The following is a 24,540-nucleotide window of genomic DNA, read 5'->3' on the forward strand; positions in this document are numbered from 1 at the left end:
TTGAAGTTGTGGAGTCAATTATATCTATCCTCTGTTTATCCCCCTGTGCTGTGCAAACAGCATCGTTTCATGTGCCATGCTATGGCAAAGATTGAAAGCACAGGGCAGCAAATGTTCCGATGTGCTCAGTTTATAATGATTCAATTGTTAATTAATATTTTCTTCTGATTTGATTGTTGAGCTAAAGCAGAATAGAATTGGTTTAATAGAGGTTGTCACCTGCTGGAAAATATGCCAATTCTGGTCCTTTTCATTGCCCTCTGGAGGCACACTTATGTCACCCTGCTTGTCCCTATGGTTCCTCCTGCTGTCACTGAATTGGCATTTTCTCCTTTTCCTTGCAAAGCATTTTGCATGATTTCATGCTCAGTGAGAGAATTTTGTGGAAAATATTCCTGTGGCTTTTATAAGTAAAATAGTATCAGAGGGCTGGGGCTGTAGCTCAGTGGCAGAGCACTTGACTAGCACATGTGAGGCACTGCGTTTGATCCTCAGCACCACATAAAAAAATAAATAAAATAAAGGCATACTTTGCATATATAACTACAAAAATTTTTAAAAATAGTATTAGAAACTCTTTTATATATTTTAATAAAAATATATCTTATATTTTGATGAATTTTAGCAGTTCCATCTATACACACCTGATATTCTTTGAGGACATTTGAGAGGAAAACATACCCTCAGGAATTTGAAAAAACCTGTTGGTGTATTTATATAAGTATCATTTTTAAATATCTCTTAATTTAAATAATTTCTCTATGAATTACTATTTCAACACCAACACTGTTTGAATTTGACAGTAGGACAAAGAGTTGTCAGAATCTATATTTGTGGTAAAGCCCTGGAAATTACTACTGTCAGCAAATTTAAACAGATTGTGATATAAAAGGAAAAAGTTTCTTTGATTTTTACAGAACTACTATGCTTTAAAGTGATTTCTACAGTTGAAAAATGTGTATTGAGGACTGAGGTGTGGCTCAGTGGTAGAGTGCTTGCCTAGCATGTGTGAGGCACTGGGTTCAATTCTCAAGACCACATATAAATTAATAAAAATAAATATGGGTCCATCAACAACTAAAAAAAAAGGTGTTGAAATTGATTCATCTTAGAGATGTGCACACACATTTGTTGCAAAAAAATTAATCAAATCAAAACTAAGAAGTATTTGAATCCTGCTCCTAATTATATAGAACTTTATATGTATTGGGTTAGAAAATGGTTTCTATATGGAAGAAGACTAAAATATTCACTCATTGATGAACTAAAGTGTCCACAAATATTCCTTAATAATGTTTCCAATTTCATTCTAAAATATTAGCATAAAACTAAATAATAAACTTAAAATGATATTTGCTGGGTCCTGGATATCTACCATTTGGCCTGCAGGGATGATCTGCAAGTGTTAAATAAAGCATTTGTACTATTAGAAAAAAGGAGGAGGACGTGAATTGGTATGAATATACTTTGAAACAACCAGAGTATGAAAAATTGTCCTCTGTATGTGAAATAAGAATTCTAATGCATTCCACTGTCATATATAAATAGAAGGGCAGCAGAATAAAATAGACATTATTATTGCTGTGTGTATATACGTGACTGTATGACCAATGTGATTCTGCAACCTGTACAATCAAAAAATTAGAAATTATACCTGATTTGATTCAAATGTATGATATGTCAAGATCATTGTACTGTCATGTGTAACTAATACAAAAAATACAATTAAAAAAAAGGAGGAGGAGGAGGAGGAGGAGGAGGAGGAGGAGGAGGAGAAGGAGAATAAGAAAAGAAACATTGTGGCAAACCCAAATTTTCCAAGGTTGATCTTGTGGAGTTCATATATATACAAACATACTGAAAAAAAATGTCCTATAAGATTCTGTGTTCACATATATGTTATTCTTTGTGTTCTTTGAAGCCTATGGTAAGTGATCTTTTTAAGATCATAATCTAAATGGACACATGTTATATGAGTGAAACACTTTACATGAATTCTTCCTGAAAATGAGCGGTTGGTGCTATGAAAACAAACTGTGGAATAGAATTCTATTCTTCATTAAAATATAGTTCATAAAGCATATGGGTCCTTTAAAGGAGGGATGAGCATTTGTACCTGAATGTCTGTCTCAGAATTTAGTCATAAGCAAGTCTACACCTTATGTAGGTGCTTATTTTCTGCTGACACCTGGCTTCAGTAAAATAGACTTGTTCTTCCTTATAAAATGCTTAAGGTTTGGGTATATTTTAAAACTAAGAGGGAAAAAAATAAAGCCAATGTTATAAATTCTGTATTTTACTTACAGAATTGCACCTCCTCTTGATAATGTTGTTTAAATAAAGATGATATTTAGAATTTATTCAAGCATTGAATGATAAATTTATCCATTAATCCATTTCTAATGCATGGCACTTATAGTTTTCTGACATTGTTTTCAACTAATAATTTCTAAAATATTTAGTAATGAGTATAAGAGGTGATTGCTCCCCTTAAATTGCTTATGGTCACATTGTGGTGAAATTATATTTTGTGAATTGTTAACAACAAGATTCAACTACAAAGAATCTTTGGGGAAAAATTTTTTGGAGACACCATGTTTCATCAATTTAACAAGAAGAAACAAACTATTTAAGTCTAAGTACTTAAATATTAAAAAATTAAGATATTGCCATTTCTTGCTATAAAAATATACTGAATATATCAATCTCTTAAATGAATCAATAGCTCTGTAATAAGCATTTATTCTTTGAATAATATACTCAAGTTCTGTTGAAATGGGTTTTTTTTTCTATTTGTTAAAATTTTAATCACAAGCTACATTTGAAATTTTGTGTTCATGCATGCAGTGTGTGTGTGTGTAGGTGTATTAGTACTTATCCTGACAGCCCTTTCACAAAAATGTGATATCTGCCTACCTGCCTCACTCTAGTTTCCCAGCTCCTAGTTAGCTTGGGCTGCCATACAAAATACCGTAGCATGAATGAGCTTACACAACAGATATTTTCTCACAGTTGTGGAGGTTAAAAGTGAAAGATCAAATTTCTAGCACTGTTCATTTTCCAGTGATGATCCTCTCTTTTTAACTTGCAGATGGCTTGGTTCTTGCTGTGTAGTGACATACAGAGGAAGGGAGTGAGCTCTGGGGTTGCTTAACGTAAGGACACAAATCTTATAGAATTAAGCCTCTACTCTCATGACTTCATTTTACCTTCATTACTTCCTTACTTCAAATAGGCACATTAGGAGTAAGGGCTTTAGCATGAGTTTCAGGGGAACACAATTCAATCTGTTACACCACTTTTGAATTTTGCTTGCAATTAAGATTCTTTGGGCTTAGAAACCAGTTTGTTTTGTTTATTGATTAGCTCCTACTGCTAGGTATGCTTATTAGAATTGTGTATAGAGAAAGCATAAAGTAGTGAAAATGAGTTTTAGACACGTTTCTTGAGCATTTTCTCATGAGTAAAAGGCACTGGTTTTAGTGCATGGAATTTGTAACTTTACTGGGATGGTCAGATGTCTTTTATCTAGATTTGAGATGTATTTAGTTTGTGTGAGATAATACAGCTGTGTGAAGAAACATTGGGAGTTAATGTCAAAGGAATTCAGAGAAAGAAAAGCATTCAGTGTGGGTTGCAGGAATTGGCAAAACTTTGTGGAAGAACAAGAGTTGACTGATTCAACATGAGTTAATGGAATTATAATGATATGAAAACACTCAAGATGAAAAATTGCCACATTGGACATTTTCTCATTTGTGGTGCTGTAAGGTTTCAGAAAAAAATGATAGAGACCATGACACAAATTATTTGTCCCAGTTAAATAAAATTTAATGACCATGTGTGGTGACAAAAATGAGAAAATCACTTTGTCATATAAGCTACTTACAGTGATTCATCATGAAAGCCTTGGAACAGTATGTTATGTGAAATTGGATATGCCCTTTTCAGACTGCAGTAGCCCAGATCAGGGATTACATGTATTGTTGGTTCTGCAGAATGCTGGTAAAAATAGTGGTCAAAGTTTTTTAAAACTTTGTGGACTACGCTAAATTCACACAAATACACAACCAAGCAAATATCCCCTAGACACATAAAAAGACAACAATAGAATATGTATGTAATGTGCTCTGATATTTTCTACACCATTCAACTTTTCTTTCAAGGAGGTGGTTATGGCCTACAAAACTGATTTTATGGCTCACTGATATGTTTTGATCATCAGCTTAAAAAGGCCACTCTAAGAGTTAGGGTATGAGGCAAGGAAGAAAGGCATGAGAGACTAACGTCAGTCCGTTGCAATGAACATTTGCCATTATTGGTTGGTCAACAGCTAGTCCCATTTTCACTTGTGCCCTAATTTTATTTTGGACATTGCCACTCTTCCACTTGGGTTATTCATGGAGGGCATTATTTCCTTTTACCCTGATTGCCTCTCACCTTGTAGACAAGGGCAACACATGGTCTAAGCTTGGCCCATAGCACCCTTTTTAGGAACTTTAAGTTTTAAGAGAGTGATTGAAAAAATAGCAAAAGACTTGATCTCACTGATCATATAGGCATTATGCTGGCTTGATTGTTTGAGCACCCTCTGTTTTCCTTTTCTTGTGACTCCATAGGTTCTGGCCAACCATGTCTGGCCTTCTAGACTCGGGCCCAGTGAGTGTCCTATTGCTCTTTGGTCCATTGGAGGTTTATTAAAAAAAATAATATCTCTTTCGCTTCAGTTTAATATTTTATTTAATTTACATAAAGTTAAGTTCTTTTCTTGGCAGAGAAGAGTCTGAATTGAACCAACAGTTTAAAAAGAACAGTTGATTAGGTTGGTATCATCTAACCACTAGACCGTCTTCCTATTGTCAAGGAGGGAATAGTGAGTAAAGGAGAGGATGGAAACAAAATAATTTGATGTAGTTCAGCTACTTGACAAATAACACAAAGATACAGCACCATTTCTGAATGCATAGTTTCAACTATAATCTCAATATAAATGCCAATGGCTAAATCACTAGTTGAAATTGGCTAGGTTATTAAAAAATAAAAGGCTAAGAGATATTTATTTCATTTACATAAACATTTCTTTCCTTAATAAATGGCTGGTCCAATTAATTCTTCTATTATTATTATTTTATTTTGTTGAGATGAACCAGGTCTTTATATGTATGTGAAAATTGTACTTAGGGGCAATGTATAGTTTGATCATAAGTAACAATTAAATGAGTTGACGCTTTTGGGTAAATGGTATTCCAGAATTCCAGAGTGCTTATTCTTACTATTAGTATAATTGTCATAGTTCTTGTCTATATGTTTCAATACCTGATTTTATTTGATGGGGTTATTTTTAATAAAATGTTTTTAAAAACTGCTACCTTTTTAAAATAAAAAAATTAGAAAGATAATAAGTGGAAAACATTTTTAAAAAATCATTTCAAATGGCTATCTAAAAATGATCATCATCAAGATGTGATGATGGTGACTTTTTCAAAATCTTTCTATGGGGAAAAAAAGCTGAAGATGATCTTATGTTACTAGTATACTGCAAAGGTAGTTTCTTATTTAAAATATTTTTACATATTAGAATAATTAGTGGGATTATGAGGTGCCCCAGATCTTTTTTAAAAATGACAATGCTCAGTATTTTTGAGTGTGCATCATTCTAAAATAATTTGGCATAATATATTCAAAAGTCTTAAAATTATTCATAGTTTTTAGATAAAATCAAAGTAAAAAAGTGCTTAGTTACATAAAATAGCCAGAGATGCAACTCAATAACTATTATAAAGATATTTAGTGGTGTTATTAATAATGGTAAGAAATTGGTGAAATTACATTACATATACCCCAACTAAAAGATAGTAAAATAAATTACCTTATTCATTGCATGTAGTACCATGTAATCTTGACATACAATGTTGAATAAGTCATTAAATGATATAAAGTTGTTTATTATAAACTATTGAGTGGAAAAGTTTACACCTGCACATATATGCAAATATTTTTGTATACATATGTGTGCATATGAAGACATATTTATATACACATACGGAAAGGGTAAAAACTAAAGTGATAATTATAATTTTTTATTTTTTAATTTAAAAATATTATCCAAATGTTTATAGTATATTTCTTTCAAGTTGAGAAAGTATTATTTTAATTTTTCCTATGTTTGGGGAAATCCAGGATTGAATGACACCATAGATTCTAAATCTATTTCAAATATTTCGGTTTAAAGACCAATTGTCAAGCAGAAAAAAAACTGATCAAAGCACAACTGGACTTTAGGTAACTTACATTCTTCTTCAGATAATGTAAGACAAATCAAAATTTATTCCTTAACTTTTACATTTCTTTTTTTATTATTTTAAAAAGAGTTTTGGAGCAGTACTAGGGACTGAATTAGAACAAGATATATTTCATGCTTTTATGTCAAAATGGATTCTACTGTCAAGTGTAACTAAAAAGAACCAATTAAGAATTTTTTAAAAAGGGTTTTCTATTGTATTATATAAACTGTCTTCATATACTAATGCATAAATTAAAAATCTCTTTCTGCTCAAAACAGCACAGTAGACCAAATTTTGCTAATATGTCATGTACTAAAACATAATTTTTGAGTTCTAAACAACTAATTTTAGACTAGATTCTGAATCTATTAATTTATGGATTTGGTATGTACAGGAACCATTCCAGTGCCTTTCAATTTGTCCCTGAATTTTTTCTCTTTAAACTTCCAGGCAGTAATTTATCTTAAGGCCCTAAAATTGAATAAAGCTAAATATTTGGAGCTCATAAATTATCTACACTATATGACCACTAAAAATTGAGATGTGACTTACATATATCGTACCCCTCAGAATACCTAGCCCCATGAAAAGACTTCTTAATACCAATTAAGGGACTAGTTCATCCAAGAATCAAATATGTCAGTAATATTTGACACAAATATTACTTAAAAACACAAATCTGTTATTTTTCTTATATCAATAAAAATTTCCTTCTGTCTTTCAGATTTTTCTGATAATGTTTTTCAATGTCTTGACTGTCTTGAACAATTATATATCTGTTAGTTTTTTGCTTCATACTAATGACAATTCCCTAGTTCAACAGTAATGAGAACTAAGGCATTAAACTTAAAAGGCTCTAAACAGGTTTAAATGTGGTAAAATATTATTGTAATAGAATTGTAATGTATTTCTTTTCTGCTTTCATGCTTCTCCAAAATGCTATAGTTCTTGTGACATTTTTGTCCTGCACAGAGTCAAATTTGGATTTTTCACTTTCAGATGGCTAGGGCACCATAAAGCATGATTTTTTTGGTAGCAAAGATGTTTCCAGAAGTTTCAAAAGGGACTACTAGTGAGAGCTAAAAAAGTCACTTTTCTTTAAATCTAGATCATATACAGTTAGTTTGTAAAGAAAACACAATAACTCTGTCCTCCTGCCTCTAATAACAATGGAAAAAATGGTAGGTTGATCTTTCAAAAAGGTGCTCCACAAAGTCATCCTCCGAGAGTTAGACAAATGGTGCTTTGGTGACATTTAATGTTCAATATGTGATGTGTTACTCTTACAACTTTTGCATTACTCTCCACACATATGTCTGAATAGCTAAATTATTCTGATCCTAAAAAAAAGAGAGAGAGAATTCACTAGCAATATTTAAAGCTGTTTCTTTCTAGGACTATACTTTCTCAATTATATATTTGGAGAAAAGTAGTTAAGCTAAACTCTGTCAAGAGCTCATAAATGAGGATAGGCTAAACTTTGTCAATGCTTAGACAACCCTGGAATGAATTTAGTAAGGTTCTTGTAAGGACATCTTTGGATTATACACCCAATATACATACATGAATATTAAATTGTTATGACTAACCTATTTAGTGGAAATACCATAGACTTCCTTTGAGCACAAAATCTAGTGATTGTTCATGTCAAAGAGACACATGCATAATTTTACTCAAACTCCTATAGATGCAGTCAGTCTAATGAAGGGATTAAAAATCATTTTGCCAGTTGTTGCTCTTCCAAAGAATACAGAAAAGGTAAGGAAAAGCACTAGAAAACAAATAATGTATAGCTATGTGCATCTATGGAGAAAAAGCGAATTTGTACAAGGCAACGCCTGTCTTGACTAAGGACAAACAAGAATTTAGCAATGCTTAACTTCAAAGAAAGGAAAAACCCTGGAAAGAATAATGTAAAACTGTCTCAAAAGAAATCTTCATTGCATTTTATATGCTTCTGTCTGTCCTTACCCATTCCAGTGTCTGGACCAAAGGTGCACTTCTTAGAAAAGCCAGGTTTGTAATGGGAACAATGTTCTGACTCTACTTTTTTCTAGCCAAGTTCTGCAAGCAACTGACCCAATTTACCCAAATCTCATCACTCCATAATCTATAGTACGTGTCAGCTCCACAGCTATTTGCTGAACTTCAGCATTGATCTCTTTAGCACTGATTTTCTTGTATGATTTTTGTTCTGTGATAAGGAAGCACAGTATGAATAGAAGAGACTGAAGTCCTTCTCTGGGCCAGTCCCAGGAAACTGAAGTTGAAGGATGATGGGGAGTGTACAGCATAAAATTCCTCATGCAAAATTCATCAAACAAACATGGTATACATATTCTCCTGGAGTATAAACAAATTGCATCAATTATGAGCACCATAACCCCAAACAAAGCTATATCAAATTCTAATGGAACAATTTAAAATCAGACAGTGCATCACTGGGTTAATAAATCAGAAATCAACTAAGAGACAATACTTTAAATACCATATAATTGAAAACGCCATGCCCCCTTCATAGTTATTTTTAAAATAATGGTCAAAGCAGGAGAAAGGAGCAAGCACCAAGTTCACTAATGCAGGCTACTGGGCGGCTTTGATCAAGCACTGCGGTTCACAGATGAACACTTTACTTCTTCCTTTCAAGCTACCGAATCTTTGTTCTTCTGGAACGGGGATTTTATCTTCTTCCATATATTGCTTTTGGGTTTGGATTTTTTCTTTACGTCCAGCACTGCCTCCTTTTCTTTCCTTCGGATCTCCTGTACAAGTGTATGGAAGACATTATCAACGTAGCAGCGGTATGCAGCAGAGGTCTCAAAGAATGGACAGCTGAATTCCTGGGCCAGAGCCAATCCTTCTTCCTTGGTGACCTGTCTTAGCTGTTTTAGGTCAGACTTGTTTCCGACAAGAACCACAGGTGTATCGTTAGTATGTCCGACTTGATCAATAAGCTCTTTAAACTCCCGAACTGCATCGAAACTTTGGCGATCTGTGACAGAATAACAGATGATAAATCCTTCTCCTGCACTCAGGTAGCGATTCCGCAGGGCTGTAAACTCTGCCTGTCCCGTTGTATCCACAATGTCCAGATTGACAGGTTCGTCATCAACACGAACCCGTATTTTATAGTCGTCTTCAATGGTGGGGTCATGGTCTTCTGGGAATTGGCGGCTGACGAACTGCATGGTCATGGCGCTCTTCCCCACACCTCCAGCACCCAGCATCACTAATTTGTACTCTCGAGTGACCCCTGCAGGGTTGCTAGGGTAGCAACCAACTGGGCGAGTTCCAGAAGCCATTGTCATCTTGGGAAGTCCCGGTGACCCCCACGGAAAACCACCCTTCAGGGTGGGAAGGCGTTGGTCCGTTGCTGCGTTTACCCACTCTGTGCTCCTTGGCTCGCGGGTGGCTCCAGCGCTGACCTGTGACCCCTCCCGTCGCCGGGAGAGCTCCACGCCACAATACAATAGGGCTGGAGTATATAGATTAAATAATAATAATAATAATAATAATAATAATAATAATAATAATAATAATACTGTGTGTAAGAAAATAAAGTTCACCCTGAGGTCACTATTTTGGTGACCATAGCCTTTCAGGCATCCCTTTATGCACACGCATATGCATGCATGATCTGTCATTGTTTATAGATGGAATCATACTATATGTCCAGATTTTTATAAATAGATTCTACCTCTCCATTCCTACCCCCAGCGTCTACAACATCAGCATACCATGTTCCACAGTTGTCATTTTAACAACCTTGGATATTTCCTGTTTTTTTCCATGCTTGTATATTGATTTTCCATTTTTGGACAGTTTTCCCATTCATACAGCAATACAGTACCATAGAGAATTGATTTGTGAGTGTGTGTGAATCTTACAAAATATTCCTCTTTCACGTTTCTTCTTTTTCATGATTGTCCTGGCAATTATTGAGCATTTCTCCATATGAATTATGAGAATTATCTAAATTAAAGACTTCTTGATAAGATTGTACTTTTGAATTTTATTTATTAAACTGGATTACCTTTTAATTTATCCATCACCTTGGAGACATAAGCAATTTCATCAGGATTACTTTTAATTGAATACTCTCAAAAAGTTTTGTGAGAAATGACTAACCTAAAATTAGAAGAGAAATCTTGTTATAGTCAGTTCATACAGTTTCATCTCTTTAAATTGCATATTTTATTTATTTTAACCAAAGTATTGAGCAATACAGTTTCTGTGGTTTCTTTTAAGACTCTAAAATTTATATAGGAAAAAGATTATAAATATAAGTGTGAAAATCTCTTTGCTCTTGGGTCTTAGAAAATGAGAACTATAGGTACTTCATGCCCTGCTATAAAAATGACAAAGTAATGTAGTGGTAGGATGACCTGGTTTTCCCTGGACTGAGGGATTTTCTGGGGCAGGGAATTGCATTGATAGTATGATTAGTTGGTTGCTATATCTGGTCTGGTGTTTTGTTTTTTTTTTTTTTTTTTTTTTTCAGTACTGGGGCTCAAACCCCAGGCTTCACACATGCTAGGCAAGTGCTCTATTACTGAACTACATTCCCAGCCCTTGCAAATTTCTTTTAAAAAGAATACTTCTAAAATGTCCATGTTCTTACACACACATTCATTGAAGTTTCCGTTGTGGTCTTTAAATTTACCTTATTGATTACTCCCTGTCTTAAAAATCTTGCAAAGATTTTTGTTCAGTTAAGTAAATTTAAATGTTAAAGATAATTTGGGACTGGGGTTGTGGCTCAGTGGTAGAGCACTCCTCTAGCACATGTGAGGTGCTGGGTTTGATCCTCAGCACCGCATAAAAATAAATAAAATAAAGGCATCGTGTCCAACTACAACTAAAAAAATATTTTAAAAAATGTTAAAGATAATTTAACTGTATTGTAAATTTGATTTATATCACTTAAAATATTTTATTATGTATGTAAAGAAAAGGTTTCTCACATGTCAAACACAAAAATAAAGATAACATGATAAGAATATCAGTCTTAAAATTATGAATGTATTAAGATGAATAGCAAAGACATACACAAGGAGATAAAAATAGTTTATTGTTTTTGAAGATATTCCCATATATTCTGTAAAACTTATGTTTCCATAGAAGTCTTGTATTAGTCTTCTTGGGCTGCCATAATAAAATGTCAGAGACTCGGTCACTTAAAGAAGAGAAATTCATTTTCTCACAGTTCTGGATGTTCAAAGTCCAAAACTAGGGTAGTAGCATTGTCAGGTTCTGGAGAAGTTTCCCTTCCTAGCTTATAGATAACTGCCTTCTTGCTGTGTTTTTTACATTAGGGAGTAAGAGATGTGGAATGAACAAGCTCTCTGGTGTACTAATCCATTATAAACCAAATTAAATTCTATAGGCCCCATCTGCAAATACCAATTCTCTAATTGAGAATTAGAGCTTCAACATATGAAAGGGGCACAATTCAGTCCATAAGAAATCTCATAAGAATCCTCACACAGATTATGAGAAATTAGTGATTTCTTGCAGTTAGTTCAGCTTGATTAATAAATTGCTGAAAGGTCTCATGTCTGATTAATCTCTAAAAAACTATTCAATTTTCTGCAGTATATTTTAATATGACATTGTATTGCATATTGGATAACACAGTTTTCATGGAATAAAATACACTAAGATGACTGTATATAAAACTACACAGCCATCAGAAAATGAAGGGCTTTCAAGTCATCAGAATGCAAGTTATATTGCATTTTTATTGGCTTATAAAAATCCATAATGGACTTCAGTATAGTGTATTAAGCAGATGAATATATTTGGTCTTTGTAAAGTCATTTATTTTATGTAAATTTTTATTGTAATTTTCTCCTCAAACATCCATTGTATTGTTGTGTTCTTTGTGAGGTGGGGAGGATGTTAGCTAGTGTCACAAAATTTGCCACTAAACCACTGAATTGTGACAATGTCAACCTCTATATTCCCTATCTGTTCTTCCAATTTATAAGTGTAAGGCAGATAAAATGCTTTATGCACACAATATATTGTATGGGTTTGAGTGAAGATATGCACTAAAACTCATTATTTGAAGGATACTATGTTTATAAATATTAGCAAATAAAAGCAACAGAATATCTTGCTGATCTGAGATAACATAATCTGGATACTTGCTTCTAGATTTTATTTTTTCTTAAGTATATGACTATCATTATTCATCTCATGAATTTTACAGCCTATACCATGTCTAGGTCAGTTTATAGCTTAGTTTGTATAGATCTATTCTTCAGGTTTTTACCCTTGTTTGGAGGGAGATGGTTCTATTCATTTATTTGCATTTTTTTGTTTATGGGGATAAAGTGATTGAATAAAAGATGATCTGAAATTCTCAGGGCTTAGAATGTTTCTATGATTTGACTGATTTTTCCATGGCTGTTTTCAACTATTCTAGCCATTAGTAGACAGATATTTGTATGGGGGAGATCTATGTGAAGATAGAACTAATTGGAGGTAGAGTGAACTGGTGATTATAGACAGAGAGAGAAAAAAAAAACCACTTAATCCATGTGGGCAATTGACTATATTAGTATGCAAATTGTATCTGATGTTCTCATAAATAATGTGTTTATAGAAAAAACAGCCATTTGGTTTCAGTAAATGGTGGTACATGCAACACTTTTGTAGATGATTTGTGGGCCATAGAGGGGTGATGCTATTTCTCCTACTGAACACATATTGCTCTAACTGTGTATTCAAGAAAAGGTATAAATCATAAGTGCAAAGTAAGCAAAATGTAGCTACCAACATTTGTTTTAATTATGTGATATTGAAATATCTCCTCTTAATATTTTTCATGACTGATGGCTTGTAAAGCTACCACGGAAAATAAAATTAAGCATTATATATAATGTAATTATGAGCCTTCAGTCTTGCCTGTACTTGTAAGGTAATAAAGCATATTTGTATTACATTTTGATCTTATTTTATTCCTTTTGTGAATGTTAGCTTTTCTGTTGAAACTTATCCTAAATTGAGTTTAAGTTACATTCTGCAGTGTCAGGAAAATTGATAACGTTTATTTCTTAACACCCTGCAATATATGATCTTACTAACTCTGTATTAATATCACCAAAGAAGGGTAACAAAAGGGGCTTTTAGCTTTCACCTTTTGTTCAATAAATCAAACATAAATATGGTCTGCAGATGGCTTTTTAGTGAACTCTGCCATTTTATTTGTCTTTTATCTTGAAGGTTTATTGCTTTACATGGCTTAAAGTGATTCAGGGTCTGAACTGTTTAATCTGGGATGTTTAGGTTATTGGTATCTTGACCAGTGTATGTGAGAAAGTCAGATGCTAAAACTTTCTGTTCATGCACAGTAGGTACAGTGTGTGAATTTCAATGATTCATTCCTTGGTGCATAAACTTTCATTACCCACTTGTTTTTGAAAATGTATTGTATTTCTAAATGACGATTTAAAATATTGGATCTTTTCTGATTATTCTGTCATACTCAAGCTCAAAAACTTACTGTAGACCATGTGTTAATTCTGTTTCCAGATTGTTTCATGGAAACTTCCAGGAAAAAGCCAAAATGGTAGTTAAGAACTTATCAATATCTACTAATTGTACCAAGATAATGATTGTTCTGCATAAAATTTTATAATTTTAATGTAAAATTCCTTTGTCATTTGCTTTTATGCCCTTTTAACACGACTGATTTAGTTTCTTATGGAAGAGAGGAATGGAATAATACAAGAATAAGTATAAGGCTGGACCTCAAAGGAAGAAAGAAAACTCATAATTATTAAATACTATTTTACACCAAACACTGTGATAAAAACCTGGATGTTTGTTTTGCACTTAAAATCTGGTTGAAATTGCATGAATATCACACAATCAGTATATTGAAAAACTTAAAATTATCATGTACTACATAGTATTGTGACTCTACTCTACACTGCTATAATAATAAAACACCAGAGTAAAATGATTTTTATAGGCATAAACATCATAAGTGTTCAGAGATGAGAACGATTGGCATGGCACTATGCTGGACAGGTAAGACTGAGACTACAACTGACCAAAAGGGTGATAGTGATTTATGACTCTTGGTTTAGCACAGAGTTCAAGAACAATTTTACACATTTTTTTTTTTTGCGTGTACCATGGAGTAAATTTAGGGGCACTCAACTACTGAGCCATATCCTCAGGTCTATTGTGTATTTTATTTAGAGACAGGGTCTCACTGAGTTGCTTAGCGCCTCACTGTTGCTGAGGCTGGTTTTGAACTTGTGATCCTCCTGCCTTAGTTTCCAGAGCAGCTGGGATTTTAGGTATGTGCCACCACACCCAGCACTTTCACACACTTTTCAAACTTATAACAACCATGTTGTACTCAGTTGAACCACTTATCTTTCAAAATGCGGCAAATGAAATTAGAAAGATGAAGTAAATATACCCTGAGAGAATGTGCTCCTATCCTCTGCTCCTACCGCATGGCATCATTTATCTCACAGGTCAGGTAGATCCTGCTATTTTTCTGTTTAAAATACTCTAATGGCTTTCAATCATACTTAAAATAAATCCAAATTCCTTTAGTACCTATAGAATTTGATCTTTTTCTCTCCTAGGATCCTACCTCATGTTACTCTCTTCTTCCTAATGACACCCTCACCACCCTTGACCTCCTTTTACTCTTTTAATAGATTCAGGGTTCTGAATGAGTTGTTTTGAGAGTAACTTTCATTTACTTCCATCCTTTCTCTGATACTAGCTCCCCCCGCTTTTTTTGTGGCTGTTTAAGTGTCCCTGTTTCAGTGGTTTGTGAGATTGATTCCTGCTCCAGGGCTAATGCAGAGTAATTGAAGCCAATTGTGATGGCCCCCTTCCTTTGTTATGTTGAACCAGGACCCCAGGCTCATGACAAGGAACACAAAGACCTTCATTGGTCACAAAGATGGAGTCAGCAATAGTCAGATGACCATATTAAAGCCAGTGATATACAGGGAAAGCTTGTTGGAGGGAAATATTTTTATGTATTGCTTGTCAAATGGAACATCTCAGAGCAATGATCTCTTTTGTAGATTGCTTTGCAAAGCTGGGATTTTGGCAGACCTTGTGCCACCTGCTCAGAATTGAGGCCCATGCAGGCCAGGGTAAGAAGATCCAGGCTACTGAAATAGCCCACATCTATGCTTTCCTTTGGACTTCTACTCATACCAACCAAGATCCACCCTTCTTTTGTTTAAGCTCATTTTTTTGTTTTGTTTTATCTGATACTTCCAATTATAATCAATGTTTCCTTTTCTTGGGATTCTCCCTCCCTTACTTGTTAAATGTCAACTTTCTTCTTGACATTAAGGTCTCAATTCAAAGTCAAGCACAGTGGCACATGCCTGTAATCCCAGCGACTCAGGAGTCTGAGGCAGGACAATCACAGGTTCAAGATAGCTTCAGTAATTTAAGGAGAACAAGCACTGGTGGTGTAGCTGAGCAGTGGAGCACCCATGGGTTCAATGTCCAGTACCAAACAAACAAAAACTCATTTTAACTATTGTCTCATCAGAGGTGCCATCTCTGATTTGCAATCTAAAATTTGCAATCAGTATTAGTCACTCTATTTCTGTACTCTTTTATTTTCTTTATAGCCACTTATTACTACTTTGTTATTCATTAGTATATTTTCTAAATGTCTATCTCCTCACATTGATTTTATTTATACCAGAGCAGGAAGATTGTCATAACAATTACTGCTACATCTCCAGCAATTTGAATAGCACTTTTGTTCATAGATAGATGGTCACTATTTGTTGAATGCATGGATAAGTGGAAGAATTGAATCTCAAAGTCCCATACTTTTGCTCAAAATTCCATTCTCTTTTATTGCACTTGTCTGATTGGCAAGAAGGAGAATGGTAACCCCAGCAGAAAGAATAGCAAAAGACAAAGACAAATGAAGTACATTCCAGAGAAATGCTATCTACTTTTTTTTATTGACCAAAAACAGTCTAAACTGTGGGAGGCCATCCTCGCACGTGATTTGAGTTACCTCCTTTGCTGGGTGAGAGGCGCTTAGACACAGCTGTGTTAGATCCTTCCCCACCCTTTTCCAGGTCTGAGGGCTTGTCCGTGCAGAGGCGTGCCTGGCTACTGCCCTGGATGCTGCCCACCTTAACCTTCATTGGATGGGATTTTCCCCCGGAAGTTTTTGTTCCCCAATAAAAGTATGCTCCCTGGTGTGTTCTCTCTCTTGCTAGTCTCTTCTGTAAACCTCGCCACCACATTAGGTGGCTGGAGGCAGGAGCTTGGAGAAGCCATCCCGGAGCTGGTATTTAAAGGCAATGAGAGTCTTCTTGTCTTGTCTTCTTGTTGTCTCTTTAATTTAAAACTCCCTAGCAATTACTTATGAATCGAACCTTCTTTCATGAAGCCAGCGCTGGTCGTGTGGCAGACTAAACCAATACCAAAATATTTCAGTAAAAACATGAGTTTTCAAAATCTGAATTAAATGGATTTAAAATGTTAAAAGGCTAAAAACAGCATATGAATATTTAAACATTTATACATGGATATATACAAATTAAAATACATGTGTCTATTTACAACATATATATCTAAAGAAAGAAATGCAGGTCATAGTAGAGAGTGGGCATTCTGTAAATTCATGTTTGTTCTATGATTGTAATTGGCTTATGGCATTAAAATTATTTATTTGTAATGAGTTGTAGAAGTTCAGATTCTACATACCATAGCCAAAGGAAAGAGTCAAGATTGGAAGAGCTTTGCCAATGGGAAGAAACCAGCAGATGGAAGGACCATTGGAACCCCAGGGAAGAGGTGAAGAGCATGTCAAGGATGAACCCCTTCTCCAGGATGGGCAAACCTCAACACTGTTTTACAATGAAGATGAGACAGGAGTCTCTGGACATCAGGGGAGTCAAAGGATAATTATTATATTGGCACCTTTTTTTTTAACTCAAAACAATGAATTAAATTTTCCAATACTATTTTTAATCATCCAACAAAGATGGACTTGGTAGAGTCAGTTTAGCATGGTGATTAAAGCCATGCCTTGATAAAAGAATTTTAAGAATAAATTTTTGCTCTACTAACTGTTGAAACTGTCACTCTACTTCTGTTGAAATTTGCTTGATATCTCTGTGCCTCAGAATCTTCATGTGAAAATGTGGCTAGTGAAACCTGCTGCATACAATTGTAAGAATTAAATGATTCAATATACATAACTGCTTTTCATATCATCTATGTTGATAGATCTATTTTTTAAAAATCTAATCTGTTACTGATATTTTGTAAAACATAATACAAAGAATTACTAGAAAAAGTAGAACAATGGAAAATGCTAGTCTTGATTTTCAAAATGCACAGAATCAAAAACAATTGCTTAGTTAAGTTACTATTAAAGCTTCTAAATAAATTTCTATATTTCACAGTGAACTTCAAACCACCACCCTTTGAGAAGCAGAATTTAAACAGTGCTTGGCATGTATATAACATATATTGCTGAAACTGTCCCAGGATTCCCCAATATTGTAGAACTTATCTCTGTAGACAAGTTCTAAAGGCACAATTGATAGGCTGCGAGAAGCATGAAAGGTGTTCAGAACCCTTCTATTTCCTGCCTTTCAGCAGAAATGCTCAACTCTGGTGATTTCCTTTTTTTAACTGTGGGTAGCCAGACTTTTTCAAATAGATACATTAAATAACAAACAGACTTTTGAGATATGGAGATATTTTTTTTTCACCAAAGGCATAGACAGAGATTTATTTAGAAAAGTAGATATACATTCAAGAGAGAATGGTGAGGGAGTAATCTCAAAAGAGAGAAACCTTTGAGGTGAAGAGCAAGGAACACCCACTCAAGGGAGAATGCCAGCTATCTCCAAAGAGACAGAGACAGAAACCCCTTGGTGTGGGGTTTCAATGTTCATAGAAGGCCCTGCTAGGGGGTGGATGAGGGGCGGACACAGGGTGGAGCTACACAATTTCACATTTGTTTTTCCTTTTTCCTTTCCCTCATTATACTAGGTCGTGGGTCAGGAGCTCAAATTTACAACTATGCTTTCTCTATCTTAATGGCTTATGGGCATTGCCGTTCGGATTCAGTATTGATTCCTTAATCTTAAGGATTGGTGAGGTGTAAATGTCTATCTTCTATGGCTGCTTCATACAGACTCTGCCTAGTCAGGAATCAAAGGCAAGGAGACATTTTTCACAGGTATTTTGCAGGCCTTGTATAGCTCTTCATATTATTGTAATCCCTATAATTTGTTTTTCAGGAAAGGTGCACTCAAATCTTAGGAAGATTGCATAAAATAAAATATAAAAAAATAGATACGTTAAATAAATAAATTTAACTCCTTTTTAATGGTATGACCTTGAATACCTCCTTACATCTATGTTATCTCATCTGTAATAAAGGCACAGTAACAATAATGATGCTTTCCCCAAAGGCTTATGATCAAGATTAACTGCTAAACACACTAATTTGTCTTAGCAAACAACTACAAGAAGAATATATGGCATGAAGTAGATAGTTTAAGAATTCCCATCTTCTGAGAAGTATCTGTTCAGTTCCTTAGCCCATTTATTGATTGAGTTATTCATTTTTTGGTGTTTATTTATTGTTTTGAGTTCTTTATATATCCTAGAGATTAATCCTCTATCTAATATGCATGTGGTAAAAATTTGCTCCCCAAATGTAGGCTCTCTCTTCACCTCTCTGATTATTTTATTTGCTGAGAAAAAAGATTTTCAGTTTGAATCCATCCATTTATTGATTCTTGATTTTTTTTCTTGTGCTATAGGAGTCTTGTTAAGGAAGTCAGGGCCTAATCTGATATGATGGAGATTTGGTCCTACTTTTTCTTCTGTTAGGCACAGGCTCTCTTGTCTAATTACTAGGTGAGAGATAGGAGCTTAATTTCATTTTGCTGCATATGGATTTCCAGTTTTACCAGCACCATTTGTTGGAGAGGATATCCTTTCTCTAATTTATATTTTTTGGCACCTTTGTCTAGTATAAGATAACTGTATTTATGTGGGTTTGTCTCTATGTCTTTTATTTTGTACCATTAGTCCAATTGTCGTTTTTGTGCCAATACCATGCTGTTTTTGTTACTATTGCTCTGTAGTATAGTTTAAGGTGTGGTATAGTGATGCCACCTGCTTCAGTCTTCTTGCTAAGAATTGCTTTGACTATTCTGGGTCTCTTAATTTTTTTATGGTAAATGTCATGACTGCTTTTTCTATGTCTATGAAGAATGCCATTGGTATTTTGATTGAAATTGCATTAAATCTGTATATTGCTTTTGGTGTTATGGTCATTTGGACAACATTAATTCTACCTATCCAAGAACAAGGTACATATTTCCATCTTCTAAGGTATTCTTTAAATTCCTTTTTTAGCATTCTGTAATTTTCATTGTAGAGGTCTTTTACCTCTTTCATTAATTTGAGTCAATCAACAAATACATGAAAAATGTCCAATCTTTCTAGCAATTAGAGAAATGCAAATCAAAATTACTCTAAGATTCCATCTCACTTCAGTCAGAATAGCACTATTAAGACTACAGACAACAATAAGTATTGGCAAGGATGTGGGGGAAAAAAGGCACACTCATACATTGTTGGTGGGACTGCAAATTGGTGCAACCAATCTGGAAAGCTGTATGAAGATTCCTTGTAAAACTTGAAATTGAACCACCATTTGACCCAGCTATCCCAATCCTTGGTTTATATCCAAAGGACTTAAAAATAGCAAACTACAGTGATGTAGCTATATTAATGTGTATATCAGCACAATTCACAATAGCTAAATTGTGGAACCAAACTAGATGCCCTTCAACAGATGAATGGATAAAGAAGCTGTGGTATGTGTGTGTGTGTGTGTGTGTGTGTGTATACACACACACACACACACACAATGGAATATTACTCAGTATTAAAAGAGAATAAAATCATGGCATTTGCAGGTAAATGGATCGAGTTAGAGAATATCATACTGAGTAAAGTAAGCCAATCCCCCAAAACCAAAGGTCAAAAATTTTCTCTGATAGGTGGATACTGATCCTTAATGGGGTTAGAGGGAGAGCATGGGAGGAATGAAGGAAACTTTAGATAGGTAAAAGGAGAGGGAGAGCAAAGGAGTGTGTATGGAGGTAGGAAAGATAGTGGAATGAGATGGACATCATTATCCTGAGTACATGTGTGAAGACACGAATGGTGTGACTCTGTGTACAGCCAGAGAAATGAAAACTTGTGCTCCATTTGTGTACTATGAATTGAAATGTACTCTGCTGTCATGTATAACAAATTAGAACAAATAAATAAATTCAAGGAAAAACAATGCCCAGCCCACGAACAAAGGAAATCCAAAGATCATTTCTGATCAATCAAAACCTCTTCACAGATTTCAAAGGTTTATGAAGAGGTATTGAATTCTCAAACCAATCTCAAATCGATAAAATTAATTGGAAACTCTCATATTCTTCAAAATCAGCCAAACAACATCATTGTTGAAATGAAGAGACAACCCAGAGTGACCTGGTGGTTTAAAGTGAGGGGATTTAGCAAGTGGAACACACCAGAGGTGCAACGAGGACATAATCTGCACAGACACAGACAATACTAGAAGCCTGCTTCTTCATAGAGGACCGTGCAACAGCTACCTAAATGTGAAAAAATCACATGGCAGGATTTTATTTAGGAGACATGGCTATCTTTCTTAAAACCTTCTGAAAGATGTAGACCTCTTTCTGAAAACCATATTTCTGTACTTTACTAAACCAGTCATAATGAATGTTTTAAATGCATATAGAATGCATTCTTATAATTTCACTAATTTAAAGTTTATAATAGAGAAATATAGCTTAACTTCAAAGAACATACAATGTGATAGGAGAAACACATTAAATTAAATTAAGCATCAAGACTGCACTAGATTTTAGTAGCAATTCTAAGATAAGTGTAATTGATATAAAACAGTACAAAATTAATAGCCATTAAGTGGTACAGCTACTAGGAAACTGTAAAGATCACCTTAGGCCATGGTGAATGGGACAGCAGTTACATTATGGTTGTTAAACAGCATGTGAATTTTATTTTATTCAGTAAGATTAAAGTTGTACAAATACATGCACATGTACATCTATACAGCTCCACTTCCCCACACATCCTAAACTACAGTGGAACCACAAATACAGAATGCTTTTGTCAAATACTTCTATCAGGTATTTATGGCTTTCATATTTTAATAAAGCCAGAAACATAGTAAAGAATGGAATGTTTCAAATTACCATCATTGTAATAACAATTTTCATAGAACATATATTTTAAAGTTTTTAAAGTAGAAATTTTAGTTATTTTATTATTTTTTTGATCATTGGGCTTGAACCCAGGGCACTTTACTACTGAGCTACACTCCAAGTTCTATTTTATTTTTTTAGTTTGAGACAGGATCTTGCTAAGTTGCTTAGGGCCTCAATAAGTTGTTCAGTCTGACCTCAAACTTGTGATGTTCCTGCCTCACCTTCCTGAGGCAACTGGGATTACAAGTGTGTGACATCCTGTCCTTCAAAAGTGAAAAATTTTATAAGGATAATAGAAGTAAAGCCTGAAATTAGGAGAATTAATACCACTTAAGACTTACATTATACAATTCTCACAGTTGGCAACATAGAATGTGTTCTTATTTCAAGTTATTCAGTGCTTGCCTTTGGATATTTTAGTGTTAACAATATAACAAGTAAAGACAAATCATTTCGTCCCACATAATGCTAAGGAGCAACTGACTGGCAAAGTTTATATTCATGTTTTTGTGAGCTGTCAATTCAAAAAAGAAATTAGTTATGGGCTCTGATGTATTCATGAGTATAATTTGGCTATTAAAACCATGGTATCTTTCTACATCTACCAGCTCTAATAACAAGCTTTACAGAATTGTTAAGCCATCCTAACTTAAAAAATGCCTTTTAATGTGAAATTTGAAATTTTCTTGAGCTACATTTACAATATTTCAAAGGCAAACTAATTCTTATGGAAACATTGGGCATAGTCTGATTGACCTCAGAATTGACACTCAGCAGTGTAGATGTACAATTTAATCTTACATTGAAAGAGAAAGATCTTTGAAAAGTTTAGTTAATGTTAAATTTAGCACGTTTTCAGATTTGAAGCCCATCAGAATGTCAACATTTTCTTGCTTCCAATTCTCTTCAACCTAATGTCTAAGTGTGGCATTAATTAAACCTTTGTTATTTATCCAGTCAATCTATGGACTGCTTAAGTTTGAGGCTACCTAATTAGTCGGTTTTCATGGTTGTTCTATGACAAGCATGAAGACCATGGTATTCCATTAAACTTATGACTTGTTACCACCATGTGATTAGAATGGTAGTTTATTTTACTGACAAAAAGCAGCAAACCATTTATATAAAACGTTGTCCCAAGAACTTAATTGAAAAGCCAGTAATTTGAAGTAGCACATTTTGTCTTTTACAATGATTTCTCACTAGGACCTGACTTCCACTGAAGTTACATGAAGACATTAGCTAAATCTTTTGGCAGTACAGATGTAATTAAACATGTTTTTATATAAGATGTATTTATACAGAAGACCAAGCATAGCATGAGAAAACATATTCCTTTATTTATTTTATATTTGTTCTAAATAATTATACATGAGAATAGAATGCATTTTGACACATCATACATATATGGAGTATAACTTATCATTCTGCTGATTGTGCATGATGTAGAATCACACTGGTCATGCAATCATATATGTAATAGGGTAATAATGTTTGATTCATTCTACTATCCTTCCTAACTCAACAGCCCCTCCTTAACCCCACTCTGCCTAATTCAAAGTAAATCTATTCTTCTCTTGCCCCCCACCCCTTATTGTGAATTAACATCCACATACCAGAGAAACTATTTAGCCTTTATTTTCTTGAGATTGGCTAATTTTGCTTAGCATGATATTCTCCAGCTGCATGCATTTACCTGACATAATTTCATTTTTCTTTAAGGCTGAGTAATATGCCATTGTGTGTGTGTGTGTGTGTATTTATCTCACGTTTTCTTTATCCAGTCATCTGTTGAAGAGCATCTAGGTTTGTTCCATAGTTTAGCTATTGTGAATTGAGTTGCTATAAACATTGATGTGGCTGCGTCACTACAGTATACTGATTTTAAGTCCTTTGGTTATAAAACAAGGGGTGAGACAGCTGGTCCCAATGGTGGTTCCATTCTAAGTTTTCTAAGGAATCTCCATACTGCTTTCCATAATGGTTGCACCAATTTGCAGTGTATGAGTATATCTTTTGCCCCGATTCAACATTTATTGTTGCTTGTATTTTTGATAACTGTCCTTCTGACTGGAATGAGATAAAATCTTAGAGTAGTTTTGATTTTCATTTCTCTAATTGCTAGAGATGTTGAACATTTTTTTTCATATATTTAATTGATTGATTGTGTTTCTTCTCATAAAGTGTCTGTTCAGTTCCTTAACCCATTTATTGAGTGGATTATTTGTTTTTTTGGTCAAACTTTTGAGTTCTTTATGTGCCCTAGAGATTAGTGCTCTAAAGTATGTGTGGTAAAGATATTCTCCCTTTCTGTAGGAGCTCTCTTCACATTCTTGATTATTTCCTTTGATGAGAAGAAACTTTTTAATACAAATCCATTCCATTTATTGATTCTTGATTTTATTTCTTGTGCTTTAGGAGTCTTCTTAAGGAAGTCAGGAACTAATCCAACGTGATGAAAATCTGGGCCTACTTTGTCTTCTATTAAGTGCAGGGTCTATGGTCTAATTCCTAATTCCTTGATCCACTTTGAGTTGAGTTTTGTGCATGGTGAGAAATACAGATTTAATTTCATTTTGCTACTTAAGGATTTCTAATATTCCCAGTACCATTTGTTGAAGAGGCTATTCTTTTTTCCAATGAATGTTTTTGGCACCTTTGTCTAGTGTGAGATAACTGTTATTTATGTTGGTTTGTCTCTTTGTCTTCTATTTTGTATCATTGGTCTAATTGTCTGCTTTTGTGCCAATATCATTCTGTTTTTGTTACTTTGGTTCTGAATAGTTTAAGGTCTGGTATTGTGATGCCCCTTTTTCCAAAGAATTTCATGATTGCTTTTTCTAGTTCTATGAAGAATGTCATTGGGAGGGTAATAGGAATTGCATTAAGTCTGTATAACACTTTAGGTAATATGGCCATTTTGATGATATTAATTCTGCCTATCCAAG

The 24,540-nt window shown here is 34.3% G+C and overlaps 1 protein-coding gene across 1 annotated transcript; it reads right to left on the reverse strand.

Annotated features, from left to right (window-relative positions):
* Positions 1-8,722: 8,722 nt before the first annotated feature.
* On the reverse strand, positions 8,723-9,592 carry LOC124082793 (GTP-binding protein Rit1-like). Its single transcript, XM_046429240.2, has one exon. The coding sequence runs from the start codon at positions 9,590-9,592 to the stop codon at positions 8,927-8,929; it is 666 nt and encodes a 221-aa protein (XP_046285196.1). The 3' UTR covers positions 8,723-8,926.
* Positions 9,593-24,540: the final 14,948 nt, after the last annotated feature.

This window comes from Marmota monax, unplaced genomic scaffold (assembly GCF_021218885.2).
Source record: "Marmota monax isolate L192 unplaced genomic scaffold, Marmota_monax_Labrador192_F-V1.1 WCK01_AAM20220418_F8-fsc00018, whole genome shotgun sequence".
NCBI classification, from domain to species: domain Eukaryota; kingdom Metazoa; phylum Chordata; class Mammalia; order Rodentia; family Sciuridae; genus Marmota; species Marmota monax.

Coding starts and splice junctions, on each gene's coding strand:
- LOC124082793 (XM_046429240.2), bottom strand. CDS start 9,592: ATGACAATGGCTTCTGGAACTCGCCCAGTTGGTTGCTACCCTAGCAAC.